This window comes from Lithobates pipiens, unplaced genomic scaffold (assembly GCF_037356315.1).
Source record: "Lithobates pipiens isolate NorthernLeopardFrog02 unplaced genomic scaffold, aLitPip1_a1.2 Scaffold_28, whole genome shotgun sequence".
Taxonomy (NCBI): domain Eukaryota; kingdom Metazoa; phylum Chordata; class Amphibia; order Anura; family Ranidae; genus Lithobates; species Lithobates pipiens.
In genome coordinates, this window is record NW_027507789.1 from 180,828,734 (window position 1) to 180,850,571 (window position 21,838).

The 21,838-nt window shown below is 40.6% G+C and overlaps 1 protein-coding gene across 8 annotated transcripts in view; it reads right to left on the reverse strand.

The window, feature by feature from the left end:
* The window catches only part of HDAC5 (histone deacetylase 5), a 163,123-nt gene continuing 141,285 nt past the window's right edge, over nucleotides 1-21,838 (reverse strand). For all 8 annotated transcript variants that reach the window (XM_077460038.1, XM_077460033.1, XM_077460031.1 and 5 more), the window contains 9 exons: nucleotides 21,686-21,741; nucleotides 21,335-21,422; nucleotides 21,101-21,220; nucleotides 18,452-18,549; nucleotides 15,559-15,677; nucleotides 13,562-13,695; nucleotides 13,387-13,471; nucleotides 12,816-12,963; nucleotides 1-11,814 (listed from right to left, as the gene is read on the reverse strand). In XM_077460038.1, coding sequence (XP_077316164.1) covers nucleotides 11,775-11,814; nucleotides 12,816-12,963; nucleotides 13,387-13,471; nucleotides 13,562-13,695; nucleotides 15,559-15,677; nucleotides 18,452-18,549; nucleotides 21,101-21,220; nucleotides 21,335-21,422; nucleotides 21,686-21,741 — 888 coding nt within the window. In that variant the 3' untranslated portion in view covers nucleotides 1-11,774. The remainder of the gene's footprint in view (nucleotides 11,815-12,815; nucleotides 12,964-13,386; nucleotides 13,472-13,561; nucleotides 13,696-15,558; nucleotides 15,678-18,451; nucleotides 18,550-21,100; nucleotides 21,221-21,334; nucleotides 21,423-21,685; nucleotides 21,742-21,838) is intronic.

Here is a 21,838-nt window from a genome sequence, read left to right on the forward strand (position 1 = left end):
GAGATTCCTGCAAGTCTGAGCACATTTTATTTATACAAGGACAAACAGGACATATTACAAAATACTCAGATGAAAATCCATACCCACAGCATGTGAAGGAGACACAGAGACACACAAAAAACGGGAGTTTACAGCGGACCGACCGTTCACGGAGTCCACCCAGAGCCCCCAACTCTGCACGTAATACTGTCGAACAACATGTGAGGTTTCCTCTTTATTAATTTAGAAAAAAATATATATATTTATTTACACAACAAATTACGAGACAGTTGCACAAGTCCACTGCATGTGATGGTGAGGGAGGGGGCTAAAGCCTTAAGACATTATTTTAAGGTGAACCCACCCACACCCCATCCTATATTATCTCCTGAAAAAAAAAAAAAAAAAAAAACCCCCAAAAAAAACTGGCTTTTGTACAAAATAAACTGTAAACGACACCTGAGACCAGTTCCGTTATTTAATATGTTGAGAATCCTTTAGCAAAGCCTAAGCTAGCCTTGAAATTAAAGTAATAATATAACTTAATTAGAAGTCTTGTTTTGCACGTACCCAAGGGAAGCGATAAGCTTTTTATGGTTTCTTAAATATGCATGTGAACATGATCAGCTTTATGTCAAATTTTCAAGTGTTTAAAAAATGGTTTATTTGTACATTTTTTTTTTTTTTTATATATATATGTACAGGGGGCAGCCATATTGACTCACTAGATATGAATGGTTTGCTTCTGTTAGTGCTGAACAAGGATTAAGTTCCACTGCTCATCTTTCTCAATATACATCTATAGGTCAGACCTAAATAAAACAATGAACTTAGCAGTCCTTAAACGAGATGCTAATTTGCCATTAAGCAGGTCACCACTACAGGAAGCATTTGTAAAGCTCCTTATGAAAAACAGCAGTCGAAATAGGAGACACCAGTATACAAAAGTACAGAAATAAAATTGTAGTAATAACTCAAAATGTGTTCTAGCTGGAAATACAATGGTACCTTGGATTATGAGCATCATTCGTTCCAGAAGAATTCTTGTAATCCAAAGCACTCGTATATCAAAGCGAGTTTTCCCATAGGAAATAATGGAAATAGCTTGTTCCAGTGGCACTGTTAGTGTATGCAGTACCGCGTGTAACCAGAGGTGGGGGAGTGGCGCCAGAGACATTTGCAAACAGAGCTTGGGGTGCATAAAAAACAAACATGTATACTCACTAGGGTTGTCACCTCATCCCTGTAAACCCAAACACATATTAATTCCACAGGTTCTGTGGCTGATTAACGTGGTAATTAAAATCACTTGGTGACTTATCTGAATTGGCCTTAGAACCTGGGTAATTCATATGTGTTCAGGTTTAAAGGGATGAGGTGGCAATCCTAGTGAGTATACAGGTTTGTTTTTTTTATGCACCCCAAGCTTCTCCTTTAAACTCAACACCTAAAATGTATTATTTTTCAGGTTACCAAACCTTTCAAATTTGGTGGCTGCTTTTTGTTTTTTAAGCTTTTTTTTCCCACCTGTTGATCTTGCCAGTAAGTCTGTTATTTTTTAACTTCTTTAAGCTTGGTTCACACTCGGATGGCTTCAAAGCCGCCTGACTCTGAAGCGGTTCTGCACAGCGTGACTTTCTAATGACGTCTTTAATAGAAGTCAATGCAAGCCACTCCGAAGTCACCCCCAAGTAGTGCAGGAACCTTTTTCTAAGTCGCAGTGACTTGAGTCATTCCAATTAGAAGGGTTCCATTGCACTGAATGGAGCGCCATTCGTCAGGCGACTAAGTCACCTGACAAGTCGCGCCAGTATGAACCGACACTTAACAGACCAAGCTTCCCAGCACATTTGTATTTTTGGGTTTAGTTGGGGCGCCTTGAGGACTGGAGTTGAGATACACTGCATTAAATATTACACACATATCTTAAATGCTAAGTGATTTCTACCAATGCAAGTGAAAACCAGCCATATTCCATTCTGATTCTGTATACCTTAGAAAGCTCTATTCTTATTACATATGTCATGTAATAGAGTACCTGAGTTATGTCACTATCTTTAGCAAGAGAAGGAGATCCATTCTTATTATTGTAGTTAACCTAACAAAATGGCTGCATCCACTAAAGGGCATATTTATATAAAAAAAAAGGGGGCCAGTCACACTCATGTAACTCATTATTGCCTCATTTGCAGACGTATTCTTTATTTTTCAAAGGAGGGTTTTAATGTGTAGTGATGAATGAGCAGGCCTGGGTGGGAATGGAGTCTACAATGTCCCCGACCCTTTTATACTCTCTATACCTGCCCTCTGCTGTCGTTTCATTACTGTGCAGTCTCATCCCTGTGTAAGCTCCATGTTGAATGGTTTGAGAGCTTACACAGGGTAGATTATGTCAACCCCTCCTTTATGTGACAGTGTTCAAGCCCCAGGATTGGCCACTGCAAGGTGGGTGTAGGTCACATGATCCTTCATACTTAGCCCTTGTACACACGGTTGGAGATTCCGACAACCAAATCCGTCGGATTTTGTCCGACGGATCTTGTCCGAAACTGTTGCGTACACGCGGTCGGACCAAGTTGTCTGAAAATCCGATCGTTCAGAATGTGATGACGTAATTTCGTTACGATGGGACTACGTTCAGGCAGGTGGCCAATTGCTTTGATGTAGGAATTTGATCTGAGCATGCGTGGCACTTTGTCCGATTGGAATTCTCTACACATGATCGGAGTATGTCCGATCGGAGCATTTTGTCGGAAAATATTTCCGGCAAGTTGGAAAATTTGGTCCGACGGATATTCCAACGGAAACAGTCCGATGCAGACCACACACAGTCGGAATATCCGATAAAACGCTCCGATCGGACACATTCCGTCGGAATCTCCGATCATGTGTACAAGGGCTTAGACACACAGACTCTGATGGAACAACGGTGGAGTTGTGCAGGAAGGATTCGTATAAGTAGGTCACAGGGGTGGGATTTAAAGAGTCTTACCCCTGTTACTTTAAGGGCAAGTGTCAGCATTGTGTCAAATCTATGCAAAGCCCGTTTGAAGCAGGTCAAATGCGCCAGTTGATGAATTCTGAATGATCTCATATGCAAACCCATGCCATCAATATGGGACCTTAAAAGGATCAGGACTGTTGAATAGAATAATGTAATAAAATTATAAATAGTGTAACAAACTGTACATAAGAAATATGCCAAAATGAGATATCTGTATATCTGGGGAACATCAGTTGAAGGAACTCAGTTGAGTGAATGCAAAGGAGCTCCATAATCTTCAACCAGATATGTGATAACAAATAAGTGGCAATTCAGTAATGCTTTATAAATTCTCCCCTAAATATGCCTAACCATAAACCGTTAAAAAAATTATTTGAATAAATAAGTGCCATTAGTGTTCAATACCACCATCTTAGGCTCCATTTGCACAATAAACAAATCTCAACATATTAAACGGGAACTTGTTTTGCCAACAAACTGCATGTCTTATTTAATAAGGCAATGCAGAGAGAAACCACAATTAGCAAAATGAAGAACCCAGAACAATCAATCTGTTTTTCGGTGGATTCGAAAAAGATCAATTTTGATTGGTTGCTATGGCTTGCTTCATTCAGGGGAACCGGTCATTGCCTTACTGAACAAGCCCAACTGTATATAACGGTCACACAATCCTTTAGTGTTTTAAAGAAAAAAACCTTTTCAGCTGTAGTGATTTTGGCCAAATAAAAGTGAAGCAGAGAACGGCTTCTCCTGGCAACTCAGGTGATGTCTGTCTTTATATCCCAGCATGCTCCACTAGCTATGACCTAAAAAGCCAAAGACTACGTATTTCTTCATTTTGGATTAGGGTTAGGGTGGACTAGAGCAGGGTTTCATTCCCCCGCCACTATCCAGAACCTGGAGGGGGGAAACCATTTTGGGGCGGAGTTGCCCCTTTAAGGGACTGACTTGCATAGCAGTCAAACAGTGTCATTATTAACATAATATATGATTTCGAGGGAGGAAAGGGAAAAATTAGTTTTAAGGACAGATGGGGGGGAACAGCACATTTCTCAAACATTACACAACTTTGTTTTAACAACTGTGAAATACTTCTGTAGACACTCGTAATTATTTCAGTTTGGTCCTTGGTGGGATAAAATCTTCCATTAATACAAGTATGACCTGTGTGTATATGCGCACGCCAACACAGAAATGCTTATCGTAAATACAACCGTTAGTTTTGTGCGGTGGTAAATACAGTAGAAATGAAATGCACACACACACCTATGTATAGATTCACATTTGGGTATGTTCTTTGTGACTAAAGGAAAAATTATTTTTAACATTTGAAATGGCAACCTCCAAGACATTTTTCATCAGCAGAATATAACATATTATTGATTATCATGATCGTGATACATTCCAGTCAAATATTCAAGTCACTTCATTAAGCACATAGGCTGATCAATACCTTGCAAAAACACAGGTTGTTTAAAGTGCAGTTTAAAGTGCAGTTCTTCTTACAGTTTGCATTACCCAGATAGAGAAATTAAGGCTTAACAGTAAGACCACATACACACAATACAACTTTTGTCTCATTTCCTTAAAGCCCCATACACACTATCAGATTTTCTTCAGATTTACCAAAACCATGTTGTGGAAGGGCCTGCCTGATTGCATACACATTGAAAGGTTTGACCTCATATTATATGGTTTTGGTAAATCTAAAGGAAAAAAATCTAAAGAGAATTGTATAGTGTGTATCCAGCTTTAGGAAAAGACATGAAAATGTCACATTAAATACAGTCATTCATTCATTATTTTTACAGGGGAAATCCAACCAAAACCTTTACCCTTTAGTTTGGAAAGACCAGGGTAAGCTATTTGACTGTCTTCTCTTTGAGGAGATTTGACGTGATTCCTGTCCTGGAGACCACTAGGACATGATTGAGAGCAGAACTTCCTGTTTCTCTTCTCTGCCAAGAACTCTATATTTTCGGTGATCCACCATTTGGCATGTTACACTAATGCTAGCCCCCAGCACAGCTGTTCTCAACTAGGGTTCCTTCAAAGGTTGTAAGGGGTTCCTTGAGCAGTCACCAATTTCTGACTCTGATAAGTAATTACTGATGCCAGTGATCTTTTTAGCTATCTGGAAATGAGGCATTCTTACCACTGAACACCAGTGTAGTTTGGACCTTCTCCTCTGAGCACCAATGTAAGGTGGCACTAGACTAATCACTAATTTAAAGTGGTTGTAAACCCTTACAACCAACTTTGACCTACAGGTAAGCCTAGATTAAGGCTTACCTGTAGGTCCAAGAAATATCTCCTAAACCTACACGGTTTAGGAGATATTTGCCGAAAGACAGGCACCGCTGTCTATGGTGCATGCGTCGTAGACAGCAGCGTGCAGGCGCACTGAGCGCGCTGCGGTCAACGTCGATATGCCGCGAGTGGCGGCTCCCGTCCTGTGCTCCCGGAGTGACGTCATCGCGGCTTCGCCGAATGACAGCGGCGGAGTGGCGAGACCCACCGAGAAGATGGATGCACCGTACTACAGGGGACTTCGCTGGCTCCTGTGTCAGGTAAGTGACACATATAGTAGTTCAATATGCTTTACCTTTGCAGGGAATGAAAGAGGAAGTAAACCCATCAGGGTTTACTTCCTCTTTAAAGGGCCACTTCTTTGACCACGAATATAAGGTGACACTACACTGATCACTAATGTAAAGAGCCATTTCTTTGACCATTAATGTAAGGTGACACTACCCTGATCACTAATTTAAAGGGCCACTTCTTTGACCAATAATGTAAGGTGACACTACCCTGATCACTAATTTAAAGGGACACTTCACTGATCATCAATGTAAGGTGGCACTAGACTGGTCACTAATTTAAAGGGCCACTTCTTTGACCACCAGAATAAGGTGGCACTAGACTGATCACTAATTTAAAGGGCCACTTCACTGATCATCAATGTAAGGTGGCACTAGACTGGTCACTAATTTAAAGGGCCATTTCTTTGACCACCAGTATAAGGTGGCACTAGACTGATCACTAATTTAAAGGGCCACTTCACTGATCATCAATGTAAGGTGGCACTAGACTGGTCACTAATTTAAAGGGCCATTTCTTTGACCACCAGTATAAGGTGGCACTAGACTGATCACTAATTTAAAAGGCCACTTCTTTGACCACCAATATAAGGTGGCACTACTCTGACCACTAATTTAAAGGGCCAATTCTTTGACTATCAATATAAGGTGGCACTACTTTGAACACTAATTTAAAGGGCCACTTCACTGATTACCGATATCAGGTGGTACTTTTCAATTGACCATCAAAGTAAGCAGATATTTCTTCACTGGCCACCAGCGTGAGGGTAATTTTCACTGTCTGTACTTATTTTCTAGCTATTATTAAAATCTGTTATTATTCATTATTATAACTGAAATTAATTTGGGTGTATAAAGAAGCCCTGCATGTGAAATATATTTGTATTCTTATATCTAGTCTTATAGTGCAACTAAGTGTTCACACCAATGTAAAGCTATAGTAATTTTTAACCAAGGTTCCCTGAAGGTTATTTCATTCAAGGGTTCTTCTTTGTTTAAAAGGTTGGGAAAGGCTGCCCTAGCTGATTCTCTGGAGAGGAGAAACAAGAAGTTCCAGTCACATAAATGAACTAAGAGGTTGTTGGGACAGAAATTGAGGGGGATCATTTCGGCAAAGGACACAGACAGCCATAAAAACTTTAAAAAGTATCTATAACATCTCCAGTCCATTCAAAACTAGAAAAAAAAAGAAACATTTGGCTGTTGTATTTATTATTTTTCTGTTGGTGACCAGTACCATATCTAATTAATGGCAGGAATTAGGAATGACAGTAAGGACTTAAAGCAAAACTATGACCAGGCTATTGGAAGTGTGAACATTTACAGTTCTATAGCCTGGCCAAAGTTCTACTTTAATACAAAGACATTAGATGATAATTTCCCAGTCCAACCTTTATTGTCCAGTGTATATGGGGCATTGCCCAACAACCTTCATCATTCATCTGGCATGTTGGAAAATGTTGCCTAAATTCTAATGTTTTCCCTGGCACCAGGACTGTTCCCACATGGCTCCCCTTTCTCACACCCATTGCCATACATAGGAGAGAAAACTGACTAAAGAACTCTTATTCAGGTGGGTAAATAACCAATAATGCACTGTGGGATGGTCAGAGTGTGTATGCATAGCCAACTTTTCTCTAATGTCATTGCCTTTTGCTTTATTGAACAATCCCCTTTACTCCCTGCAGCCAAGATAAATAACTTCCAGTAGCTAGCTTGGGCAAAGGTTCACAAATCTATTGCGAGCCTTAAGCCCCGTACACACTACTAGCTTTTTTGATTGGGAGCCGGTCAGCAGACCTTTTTCAGTTATGACCCTTCGACAGAAGCCGGCCGAACGGCTGGCTTCTGTACACATGGGCTGAATGTAGGCTGGTTTCTATTGAACTGGCCGATGCCATCCGGCATTTAACGAAGACTTTCTGAAGCTTAGATGATTTTGTTAAAAAATACATTTAAAAATCACTTATAATTTTTTTTTTTATAAATTTATTTTAAACAAATTATTTAAATCAATCACAACCAATTTAGGTTCTGTTTAAAATATCTATTACCATAAAAAAAAATGTTTTTGAAAAAGAATAATAAAAAAAAAAAATTAAAAATACTAAATTATAAATATATAATTATAATATAAAAAAATGAAAAACAAACCCTAGAAAATCTAAAATTAGTAGATGACAAAATTATTGCTTGTTTTCATATATGGTGCATTTATACACAATATTTGTGGTGGGCTCTCCCACCATAAATAAGATCTGCCCACCCATGCTATTCTACTGCCTTGAACCTGCAGTATATACAATAGCAGAAGTACTAAAGTGCACTTGCTAGAGAAACTGCTGCTTCAGGGTCGCTTAGCGGATGGTGACCAAATGCGTAGCTATTGAAACGCATGATCTCTGCTGGTTAGCAGTAATAGCCAATATGAACTTTAGTCTTGCCCTGCACCAGGAATCACGTGAACAAAGAATTTAGTCATGTGACTGTCCACCATGGAACTATGGAGCAGTGGTTTCTGCAGCAAAGCTACAGCTACAGGGTTTGTGCTACTGTTTAAGTATTCAAGTTACTATGGTAGTTACAGCTGTATGTTTTTAGCACTATCTATAAAGACAGCATTTATATAGATCCTCCTTGTCTCATTTTCTGCCAGTTCTAGTGCTAGTATTGATGGATGGTACCTATGGCATGGGGAAGGAAGGGGGAGCTTGTGGAGCAGCTGCTAATTATTGGACAAATGAAGAGAGCCAGTCAATATCATGTGAGGTGCAGAGCTTGTTTCTATGGTTGCAGTAGCTCGCTATGCATTCAGGGTGCGCAACACTTTTCTCTACCTTACTGTGGCATCAGTTTATCCCTTCATCAGCAAGGAACATCAGTTTTCTATATATTCTACCCTACACAGCATCTCTCTCTAATCTCCAAACCCATTGGGATTCATTCACACTGGGGCTTGTCTAAACACTCCTCCTGGTAGGAGAAAAGCAGTTGAGAAAACACTCCTAAGCCACGTTTCTTTAGGTGCGCAAACGCTTGGGCATTTATCCATTTCATTGGTCAGAATATTAATTCATTCTGGCCGTTGAAATGAAAAAAAAAAAAACGCTCAAGTACTAAAAGCGCCTAACATTAATGCACATTTAGACACCTTTAGGCACATCAGGCGGTTTTTATGCTCAAAAGCTGCTCTCCTGAAGGGACAAGTGATGGGTTTTTTTCTGCCACTGGATTCCACTGTCTCTAAACTCCTGTAAATGCCTATAGCAGTGATTCTCAACCAGGGTTCCGTGGAACCCTAGGGTTCCTCCAGAGGTTGCTAGGGGTTCCTTCAGCATTTGGCCATTTCTGCCTCTCGGATAAGTTCCCCCTGACACCATTGATCTTTTTAGCCATCTGTAAGGAGGTAATTGATCCCAATGACCACAAGTGTAAGGACCATTCTTCCCACTGACCATCACACTAATGTATCATGAGTTGTAGATTTCTCATTTTTAGCAGGGGTGCCCCGAGACCGGAGAACTATTTCAAGGGTTCCTCTGTATTGAAAAGGTTGAGAAAGGCTGCTCTATAGTGTGCATGGACACAAAGGTTAACATTAAGGGGAGTTTAGAGGCTCTGCTTCAGTATGTCACAGTACATGTTGGCATTCATGGTTTCCTCAATAAACTGTAGCTCCCTAGTTCCGGCAGCATTCATGCAGCCCCAGACCATGACACTCCCACCACCATGCTTGACTGTAGGCAAGACACACTTGTCTTTGTAGTCTTCATCTGGTTCCCACCACACACGCTTGACACCATCTTAACCAAATATGTTTATCTTGGTCTCATCAGACCACACTACATGGTTTCAATAATCCAGTAATGTCTTCAGCAAACAATGCAGACCAATTTGATACAGTGTGCGGCGTATGGTCTGAGCACTGACAGGCTGACCCCCCCCCCCCCCCCCTTCAACCTCTACAGCAATGCTTGCAGCACTCATACGTCCATTTCCCAAAGACAACCTCTGGATAAGACGCTGAGCACGTGCACACAGGTTCTTTGGTTGACCATGGCTAGGCCTGTTCTGAGTGGAACCTGTCCTGTTAAACTGCTGTATGGTCTTGGCCACCATGTTGCAGCTCAGTTTAAGGGTCTTGACATTCTTCTTATAGCCTAAGTCATCTTTATGTAGAGCATAAGAGAATTCTGTGCCATGAGGTGCCATGTTGAGCTTTCAGTGACCAGTATGAGAGAGTGAGAGCGATAACACCAAATTTAACATACCTGCTTCCCATTCACACCTGAGACCTTGTAACACTAATGAGTCACGTCACACGGGGAGGGAAAATGGCTAATTGGGCCCAACTCACTTTTGTTGCCAGTGGTTTAGACATTAGCTGGCTGTGTGTTGAGCTTGAGGGGACAGCAAACTGACACTGTTATACAAGCTGTACATTCACTACTTTACATTGTAGCAAAGTGGAATTTCTTAAGTGTTGTCACATGAAAAGATATAATACAATATTTACAAAAAATGTGAGGGGTGTACTCACTTTTGTGAGATACTGTATCCTGGAAACACTTCTTTAGACATGGGATGAGTGTTTACCTGCTTTATGGTTACCAGGAGATTCACTGGGTATAGAATTGCAAATCTGCCACGATGCAACCAAATGGCAATCTCCGAATATAAGTAGCATAGAACTGGTAGTATGTGTTAACTTTCCAGCCTTCCAATCACATTTCATCTGATCACCAACTGGCCATATCAACAAAGTATCATGGATCAGTAATATTGGAGGTTTTCCAAGGCTGTACAGATGTTTAGTACAGTCATTGTTGGATGTATACCTCCAATCACTCTACACAAAACTGCACATTTGATTTAATGATAAACAAACCTGTGTTTAGGCAGTGGTATCTTCAGCTTGACCAATTACCTTTCTTTTGAGTAGAAAGAGAGGGATTTAGTCTATGCAAAGTCATGCCTATGTTTTGCAGCGCAAGTGTCAAGATCCGGTGCCATAAAGTTCCTCTGTAAATCTTCTCCTGTTTATGGTTACACTAATGCTGCTGTGAGAGGAGGAGATCACTAGAGGATAGAGGAGCCTGATCTGACTCTGCCCCATCACCTTTTAACCACCTGAATATAAATGACAGGGAGACATCTCAGACCATGGAAAAACTTCTCTCGAAGTGACTTGACCATTGTCCTTACCAAACGCTGATGAGTTCAAGGTTCCCTTCACAATTGACCCAAAAAACTATTTTCATGCCATTCAGCAGTTAATAAATTGAGTAACATTTGAAAGCAACAATCCTTGGGATGAAATGAAATGGGCCTTAGTAAATATAGGAATTCAACTGATGAGTATGTAAAGTGAACCCAGTGCCTACACAGTAAGTGCTGCCATCTTTAGGCCTGATCCTATATTAAAAATACAGCCTATGAATTCTATCATTCAATAGAAACCACATGTACGTGTCAAGAGACATTAAACAGGTCATCATTAATGCCAATAATGCAAGGTCAAAAAGATATATTGACATAATAGCTCCCTTCATCAAAGTTCTGCCATAACAAGACCCACTCTTTTGGGTCCCAAAAAATAAAGATCCCCCAACAGAACATATTCCCTAGATCAGTGATGGCGAACCTTGGGACCCCAGATGTTTTGGAACTACATTTCCCATGATGCTCAACGACACTGCAGAGTGCATGAGCATCATGGGAAATGTAGTTCCAAAACATCTGGAGTGCCAAGGTTCGCCATCACTGCCCTAGATGATGTTTGGTACTGGCAATGTTGGCAGGCTTTCACAATGGCTGCTTCTACTGTGTGTATACAGCAGGCCCACTTTAAGACATGGAACAGAAGTACTAAAAGGAAGCTGTGGGGATATCAGTGGTGTAAGAGGCACAAATCAATGGAACATTAGCAGTAGCATTACCAGACTCAGCAGCAGAGACAGGGTGTAGGCTTAGCGTGAGGGGTTCCAGAGGAGAGGGAAGGGTGGGTGTGCTAGTCTTGCCCGCTTGGACACAGGACATGTGACCCATTTATATTTTCTCATTTTTTCTTGTTTTTTTTTCTGTTTCTTGGTTTTAATAGAAAAAATAAACCGATCACCATAACAAAAACTAAGAAAGGAAAATAAAAAAAAGGATTGCGGTGTGTGGAGTCCAAAGAGGGGGGGGGGGAATCAAGGAGCTGGCTCTTCCTCCATGGGCTCTTCCAATGGCCTGTAATAGCAAAGAAGCTGAATTACAAATTGTAAGTGCTATACCTTATCTTTTATTTGCTTCTAATAGATGTGGCATGAAGGTATTAAGCTCCCTAAAGTCGTCCATCCATAGGCCTCCTGATACTTTTTACTTTGAAAGGTACACAGATATAAGTAATATACAATTCATCCAATTTAAAACAGCCAGGGTCATTGGATCACATTTAAGAATAGAGGCAACCGCCTGATACTTTTCTAGGAACAGGCAACCCAGTCTGCAATAGACATGGCCATTTACAGCACTGGAAGGGGGGGGACTAACACTTGGAACCAGTCAGACCCTATTGCACCCAGTGTACAGTGCTGTCAATCTATCACTTAGAACTTGCTAACAGAAAGAGATGCCGAAGCAGCAGTATGGTGCTAAGGGTATGTCCTTGACCAACCTGGACTGCCTAAATGCAGTTGTGAACCTGTGCCTGGATCTGGTTTAACAAAATTGTAAATCTATTTGGCAAGTTAAGCCAGCAATAGACGATTCGAACCTTGTATGGTCAGACTGAATGTACCCAAGTTGATCAATCGATCAACTTGGGTACAACCAGCCTACCCCGATTTTACATGTGATTATTGCTAGTGGCTGTTATAGCTGCTGGCAATAATCACTGTCTTCTCCCGGCAAGGAAGACTCCACAGGAGAGATTCCACTATCCGTGTTGATGGGGGAATTGAGGTTGCAGGAAAGAAATTTGGTGGTTACAGGAAAGAAATTTGCTCCATCTATGGCTGGCTTAAGACAGTTCACAAATATGTAGCAGCTGTTTGTTTACCTGCTTGCCTGGAGTTCAAATGTAAATGACAGAGAAGAACTTACCATTTAGCACTTACTGCTACTATGGTTTTTGCCTTTTCACACAGTTGTGCTACAACACCTATTAAACACTCCACCTATATTGACATCATTTTCCTTTAGCATGCAAATAGGTTTTCTCCATTGTTGTCTCTGCTTCCCATGCTTACCTGGAGATACAGTCTGTATTGCTTTGTTCTGTATCTACTGATAATGAGGCCAATGCAGTAACAGCTTCCGCCTCCGCTGCTTCTCCTCTCTGTGCTTCCAAAAGGGAATGACCCACAGTCATGTTGTTTAAGGAGCTCCAGTGTTTTCCTGTAAAAGATAGTCAACTAAAATCTTCTTGCCAAACTGCTTTTGAAGGACCATTTTGAAGAGAACCTAGCATTTACTATATATTAAAAAACACACTACCACAGTTTTTGATATCATAGTAACAATATAATGTGCTTCCCCCCTGAGCAATGATGAGAACCAGTCTGATTCTGATTGACGTTTAGGCTGGGCTCCCAGCTGAGGCATGTTTGCCTGGCTCCAGACAGGACTGGAATATCTCCGTATTTGAGGATTTTCAGAGCTGAGGTTGAAAAATCCAGATTCATTAAGACAAAGCTGAAAGCTTAGATACTCATTGTACAATTTCTTTATCAGTACCTTGAGTGTTCTCATAGTAGTTTATACATAAGCCATATACACATAGGATCATCTATTGTGATATAACCACAACCCATCACTCACTCTGGATAGCAATGACTCTCTCTAGTGTGCTCAGTGCGTTGTCGTTGGGCCTTTGCTGCAGGACGCTGTTCTCTATTGGCGCAGGCTGTAAAATAAGAGAGGATTTAGAAAGCCGGGCAATGAGAAATTCATCCATTTTGCCCTTTCTAGAGTGCTGCCCCCTTGCTGTCCTCACCTCCATGCCTAGAAGAGCCGATACACAGGCCTCAGAGGCGTCACAGATGGCTGTTAAGTCATGACCACCTTCCAAAGCCATGACAACTCTTCCACCCGCCAGAGACATCAACTGTGTGGTAAGGTGACCAAAACCTAAAAGAACCATAGAAAATAATTAGGAACATAAATACCATGTTTAATAAAAGTTATAAAGTGATAAAGTTAAACCATTCATCTTTTTCCATTGCAACAGTAGGAAAAACCTAGATGTACTTTGGATGTCTGGCTCCCAATGTGTCCAGCCATTATCTCCAAATTCAGCTTATAGGGAAACGGTATGTATATACAGTATATATTTCAATATCTGAGGGTGAATGCCATAATTTTAATTCTTGATATAAACTATATAGTGTATATATACTCTATCTATCTATCTATCTATCTATCTATCTATCTATCTATCTATCTATCTATCTATCTATCTATCTAGCTAGCAATACTTTCAAGTAAACATTATGATAATCAAATTTCTTTATCTGTTGACAATATTCTAGGCTAGGGTTTCCCTGTTTAAAGGAAACATGTTTCCCTGTTTAAAGGGTACAGGTATGGAAGCTACCATTTCTGACTTGTCCATCACTGATCCAGAACAAATGTGTGACCATTAACATCCCCTGCCTCTTTAATCTCCATCTGTAAGGCAGGTCCTCTAGTGATGCAAATTACTAATCGTTTTCATAGCAATAATATACAAGTTTCCAAACCAACATACAAAAATGTTATCCAAATGTATTTAACATATACTTTTGCTACCTGCCTAAATCACTGTTTAGCCAATTAGATTTTGGACATGTACCTCTAGGCCCCATAGCAGTTGGGCCCCAAAATCTGATATGGCAATAGTTAAGCCCTACCAGCATGCTGAGTCTAGGTCAGTAAAGCTAGCCATAGATGGATATAAATTAGAATGAAAATTCTTAGGAAAATGTATATGGAAACTCTTTGTTTGCTTTTAACATTTGATTTTGGAGTGAATGGATTTTAATGAATGAAAACCACATTCATCGTTAGTAATTCATTAGTTTGAGAAACATTTTCCATCTCGCTCCTTCAAATTTTCTCATCACTGTTGTCAAAAACGAGCTTTGATTTGACCCACTAATGATATAAAAAAACAACAAAAAAAAAAACATTCTTACAACATTCTTTTCATAAGAATTTTCCTTTAAAATTTTACCCATCTATGGGTAGCTTAAAGCGGAGTTCCAGGCTTTTTATGTTTATTAAAAGTCAGCAGCTACAAAAAGTGTAGTTGCTGACTTTTAATAAACAGGCACTTACCTATTCCATAGTCCAGCGATGCGGCCGAACGGAGCATCGCTCCTCTCCCCCTCCGCTCCGCCGGCGCCTCCATTGCCACTCTGGGCACCCGGCCATGACAGCTTTCGGCTTCATGGCTGGGCACGCACGGCGCATGTGCAAGTCGCGCTGCACTCCTGGAGTGGACAGGCGATCTCCTGGGACCTGTCACGTGTCCCAGGAGATCGCCTAGAGGGAGAGGCCACCTAAGGCGAAAGGAGGAGTCGCCTTGGCGGTCCCTGGGCGGAAGGAGGAAGTGGGACAGGAAGTCCCCTTCCTAACAAAGCCCCCACCCCCCCACCCCAAAAAAATGCATGTAAGGGGCTGGTAGTGCTTAAAGCGAAAGTTCCATTTTTGGGTGGAACTCCGCTTTAAGTCACTAGGTAGTAAAGCCAGGATCAAAGTGAGAGCCCCAGAGGTTCCTGTAAAAAAAAAAATTTACTAGCTGTTTTAATATAGATATTTTTAATTATCATAGACTGACTGAACAAATAATCCGGGAAGGAAAGCTAAAAACAAGTAGATTCAATTCTTTAGTGAATGAAGAACAAAAGCAATGCATGTCATAACACTGACCAAACACTAGTAAGGTAAAAAGAAGAAATACAAGGAGGAATGCAGTCTGCATTGATTCCTGCAGAATGTACTCAGACCTACATTTTGCTGTAACAGAGTATCCTCCGAGTGGGCTCTGGTGCCCCTCCACTGCATCAAATCCTGCGGAGACCAGGACAAAGTCAGGGGAGAACTCCTGAGCTATGGGCATGACCACCGTTCTAACAAATGAGAAAAGCAGTAATGTTAGAAAAATAATATACCTTTGTCAAGCAAAAATTCTATACAACATATTTTTCTAAAGTTTTGAATATGGTGGGGATTTATTGTATAAAGCAGCCATTTCAATCCATATTTTCTCTATGTTTACTGGGATAAGAACGGTTATATCTTTTGCATTCTTTAATTCCTTTCTGCACTAGACATCAGTTTTCCTCAAACTACAGCCCAGAACAAAGCTTTTCAGCCCCAGTTGATTTACTTTAATCTGCATTGTTGGTCAAAGTGATCTCCTGCCCAATGGTGCCGACACAGTTCCAGCTGCGACATCTTGTGGCCACTTTAAAAGCTGCATGTAACTTATATCAAAGGGGAAATGACCACTGGGGGAGCATTATTTATCCCATTAACACAATTAATGGTGCTCTATTCCTGCCACTGACATAAAGGGGAAATGACCACTGGGGGAGCATTATTTATCCCATTAACACAATTAATGGTGCTCTATTCCTGCCACTGACATCAATGATGGGCACTGTTCCTACAAATGAAACCCAACGATGGGGTACTACTCCTTACACTGACACAAACGATGGGGCACTGTTCCTCCGAATGGCACCAATGATTGGGCATTGGCGCTATTCCTCTCCTGAACACCAATAAAGGGTGAACTGTTTCTATATCCACTCATGGGGCACCATTCCTACTCCCTACTGACCGTTGACACATGGGAATGTTTTCCCATAAGGGTAGTTTTCACTTTTAATGACACTGAGGGATTTTTTACTATGGCTGACCACTGTCCAGAGTCTTGCCCATAAACAGTCTAAACAACCCCGAACTTGCCCTTAATTCAAAAAGTTTGATGACTTCAAAAGTCAGAACTGTCAACTTTTTATTGATTTAGAAAGCTAAAAAAACACTCAAATCAGTAGTGATATAAACAGTAAAGAGTGATGGAAAACACAGTCCAGTGATTATAACTAATATGAACGTGAATGCACCACTAAGGTGAAACAATTGAAACAAATGTCCGTAGATATAAAGAACTCCAGATCCACTCCTGCAATAAAACTGGGAAGACTTGAAACAGATGACTGGTCATGGGAACGTTAGAGATAGTGTGAGATAGTATGTCCTTCACCAAGGAAATGGGGTATACACTCTTACCAGACAAGGTAGACTCGCTTACCAGCGGCAGAGAGTCATTCACACTTGTATTGGCCACAGACAGGAAATCCAGTGTTGCACAAGCCTTTGGAAGGACCTGGACCTGAGCTGGAAATCGATCCAATCATGGGTGAAGGACAACAGGAAAACTTTCACTAGGATCAACATGGAAATCTCGAAAAATAGAAAGGCTCCATATGGTGCAGGTCAAAACAGGATTTATTGTAAAAAAAAAAAAAGGTACAAACATCAATTCATGCCCCAGTCGAAGTCAGTTCGTACGAAACGCATTGGGCCTGCAATCCTTGCTCCCCACATTTTCTTTTAAACTTTGTGATCACATTGTCACGCACATCTATGAATTGATGTTTGTACTTTTTTTTTTACAATAAATCCCCCATTTTGACCTGCACCATATGGAGCCTTTCTATTTTTCAACATTTCCATGTTGGTCCTGGTGAGAGTTTTCCTGTCATCCTTCACCTATGATTGGATTGATTTCCAGCTGAGGTCCAGTTCCTCCCAAAGGCTTGTGCAACACTGGATTTCCTGGCTGTGGCCCATACATTGTGAACAACTCTCTGCCGCTGGCAAGTGAGTCCACCTTGTCTGGTAAGCGTGTATATCTAATTTCCTTGGTGAAGGACATACTATCTCACACTATCTCTGGCATTCCCACGACCAGTCATCTGTTTCCAGTCTTCCCAGTTTTATTACAGGAGTGGATCTGGAGTTCTTTATATCTACGGACATTTGTTTCAATTGTTTCACATTAGTGGTGCATTCACGTTTATATTGGTTCTAATCACTGGACTGTATTTTCCGTCACTCTTTATTTTTTATACCATTACTATTTTGAGTGTTTTTTTGCTTTCTAAACATTACAGTATGCTGTTTGTTTGATGTTTTCTAGCGCTACACTGTATTTCACATCACTTTTTTAATTTGTTTGTTTTAGTGTCAGCAGCTTTTCACATGATAGGTTTAGCGCAGTAATCTTCCAAATCTCTTCAACTTTTTATTGATGACTATGCATGACTATGAACTTCAGTCTCGCTCTGTACAAGCCTCGCTTCCCCTTTTGGTGCCATAATAATTGAGCATAATCCATGCATGTATTAGACAGGGAATGCTTTGGACTCCCCTGGTAGCAGTCTTTGGGCGTGTATGGAAAACCCTGCAAGTGTGCAGATGGCCGGGGAGACTGGCACATGCCCAGATGTGCCATAGGGCTCTCTTGGGACCGAAGCCCTGTGGCACATCTCACAAGCGCAGGTGGAAGGGAGAACGTCTCTAACTGCTTTATTATATACAGGTAAATGTGCCTTTATTGCTAGCTTTGTCCCCATAAAAATACCCGCCATTGGGGCATAACTTAACCATAAATCTCCTCAATGGGGACACATACAGCAATGACAAACTAGTAGCGTTTCTAACTCTTTCCCTGTCTGAATAAAATGAAAATAAAAATTTTGGTTGGAGTTCTTGTGATCATTCCTTTGAAACACAAGGCACTCTGTCTCTTGAGGTTAACTTCTTAATTGGTCACAATCATAGGGATAATTGTACATTCTGATATCTTCAGTTGTTAAATTCATGAAAATACCTGAAAGCAGCAAGATATTCAGCGTCCGCTATAGGGGGTTCCACGCCTCCTGTCCATGCAATGTTCACATTGTATCCCACGCCACAACCGGTGCCAACCTGTGAAAGAAACACTGGATATTTGGACTGTGTAACAAATATCATTTGTTTACTTACAATTCAAATCATCCTATGATGACTGGATATATCTGTACAGTATTTATCCCTAAAATCAACATCCTAATAAATTGCAATCAGAACTTAGTTCCTGAGGAACCACCATCTTTACTGGACAAAGGAAAGAAACATCAGCTGGATTATTGTCTAATTTGTGTTCTTTTTTTTTTTAACATTTACTACATCATATCTATTTAGGAAAATATACCATATCAGGGTTCCCAGATCTTTCCTCTCTGTCCTATGGAATTTCCTATAACTTTACTGTCTCTTTTTTAACTTTTTTTCTGATCTTTTCTTTTTCTTTTCTTTCTTTTCTTTTCTTAAATCAAATCTTCTTCAACTCACGTCTTATCTCTTTTTTTATTTTCTCTACTTGGTATGCCTCTTTTTTTTTTGCCTTTTCTTAACCAAAATAATTTATTTTTCAACACACAAAATCTAAAATATAATAATAATTGCTATTATATTTAAGGTGTTAAATTGCGCAGCGAACACTGCCACAAAGAGCACTAATAAGACCCCGATGAAGCCATGAAAAGCAGTAAAACATTTTGGGTTATAGGGAAAAAGAACATTTTTTAGATACTAAAGAGAAACATTAAGGTGAATATTGAGCAATCAAAAAGAAATACTGTAAGATATCGCACAAAAAGAAAATGTAAATTTATAGGAAGTCTAGAAAAAAGGATCAGGAAATATAAAGTGGTGGGTGAGGGTGTACATAAAGGGTAATAAAAAAACACACTAAATGGATATAGGCCTCAGGCATACTGGAGGTTTATAATGCTGCTGTTAGGGACATATGTTGTTTTTTTCTGCCTCCCTGCATGTTAGACTATGTGTCCATGCAACATAGAGTAGGTGTTAAGAGGCAAAAGGAGGCCTTCAGGAGCAGCAGCATTTTGGCAGAAAAAAATTGTATAAATGCATGTAAACACGCATTATTGCTAAACACGCATTATTGCTAGTCAGGTTTAGCCTTTGAGCGCTAATTAATTTCAATGGTCAGATTAAAATGATTATTCTGGCCAATAAAATGTATTAAATGGCCAAGCACTTCATGCTCCTAATCACGTTTACAAGTGTATTTTTTCTGCCTAAACACTGCTGCCATGAGGAAAGGCGTCTCGGCGAGATGGCCAAACATCCAGTGTGTATCCTAATTACATAGGCATGGTAGTTAGGAGAAGACATGCAAATTAGTAATAAAAATCTAATTCATTAGGCCAAGTATCAAAAGGAACACTATATCATATGAGCTTGTTGGACATAACATTCCATGAGCAGTAAAATAGAGTTGCCCCTCCCTTCTCCATAATTTTTGGAGTGTGGATTTGTGAATTCAGCCAATAGAGAGCATTTGTCAGGTCAGGTACTGGCTCACAATCGACGTTCCAATTAATCCTAAAGGTTTTTTATTAGGGTTGAGGTCAAGGCCACTCGCGTTCCTCCAAACCAAACATGTTTTGATAGAGTTGGCTTTGTTTACAGGTGCACAGTCATGTTAGAGCAGAAAAAGGCCTTCCCAAAATTGTTACCACAAGGTTCAAAAAGCACAATTGTTTAAAATGTGTTGGTAAACTGTAGTATTAACAGTGAGGCCCCTTTCACACTAGTTGTCCGATCAGACCCTCCATTTTCCTCTATGGCAGTGGTCTGCAAACTGCAGCCCGGGGGGCCAGATGCAGCACTTTTTTTGCCTTTATCCGGTCCTTGGGGCGCTATTTCTTCCACTGATAGGAGACACTATTCTACCAACTGACATCAACAATGAGGTGCCATTTCTCCCACTGACACTAACAATGGGGCACTATTCTTCCCAATGATACCAACAATAGGGCACTGTTGCCTCCCAATACCAACTGTGGTAATGTTTACTTCCACCGATGCCAGTAAAATTTCTACTCCCACTGGCCACAGTTTGGGCCCCCTAAAGTCTGAAAGACAATAAACTGACCCTTTTTTAGAACGTTTGGAGACCTATGGAGTGGTGGCATCTGTTTACTCCAAAGATAATTTAAAAAGTACTTTGTGCAAACCAATAGCTAAATACCAGTGAGTAGCTGCCAACATGTAATAGGTTCCCACACCAAACTATGCACTGTATGCATTAAACCATCAAGAGTTACAAATCAATGCTTTTACATTTGTGCCTTCTACAGTCCCCCTAAAAATTACTTGTGCCACAGCAATATCCATTATAAAAGGTCATTGGAAAAAACTTAAAGAGACAGAAAGCAAAGAAAAAAAGAAAGATAGTGTAAAAGAAATAAACCAGATCATAACTACTAAAACCCAGTCATAAAGATATTTTCCTTCACTCATCTGAGTAAAGCAAACAAAGACTACTGTCTACAGGATCTCTGAGGGCTGCACAATAAGTGTCAAATGGCCACAGGCCTCAGGTTGGGCACCATGAATTTAGAGTATAAATGAAAAATGGTCATCCATCATCCAGAAATCCAAAGAGCACCTAAAACCTTTAACTAACCTCCTCTGGAGAGCCACTACCGGGAAAGAAGTTGCCATCATCATAACGGTGGAGAGACAAGTAAAGGACATTGGGGTCACTGTAGAAGGCTTGTTGTGTTCCATTACCATGGTGAATATCCTGCCAGGAAAATAAATACAGCTTGCTTAGAGGGCAATGGTCTAACAGCAAAGTTAATGGACTGTCTTATCTAGGCTACAAAGATGTCCACTGACCGTACTTCCACTAACTTACCCAATCCACTATCAGGATCCGGCCCACATTCATCTTCTGGCGGAGCAATTTGGCAGCGATAGCTACAGAGTTAAAAAAACAGAAACCCCTAAAGGAAGAGGAGAGGGGATAGAGGGTCAGTGATGGTGAGTGTGATCCGGGACAAAGGGAAGAGGGATCCAGAGGCGGAAGAGGGATGAGAGAAAAAGACCATGAGGTACAAAGGAAGACAGACACACAACAAGGCCATTGAAGGTAACAAGAATGAGATGAGACTGCATTTTCAGGAAGAAAAGCAGGAATGGAAGAGGAGTGAATCCCCCATTACTGAGGAGGGGTCCTTATTATGGAACCCCTCCTCCTTGTACTCACATGGCAACCGATTCCTCAGCGTGGTGTCCTGGGGGACGGATAACGGCAAATCCATTCTGCAGGAAGTGAAATTACAAACATTGGAAATCATACCATGAAACTTTCCAGAATAAAAGATGCAAAGTTATAGAAACAGTTCATACTAAAGGAACA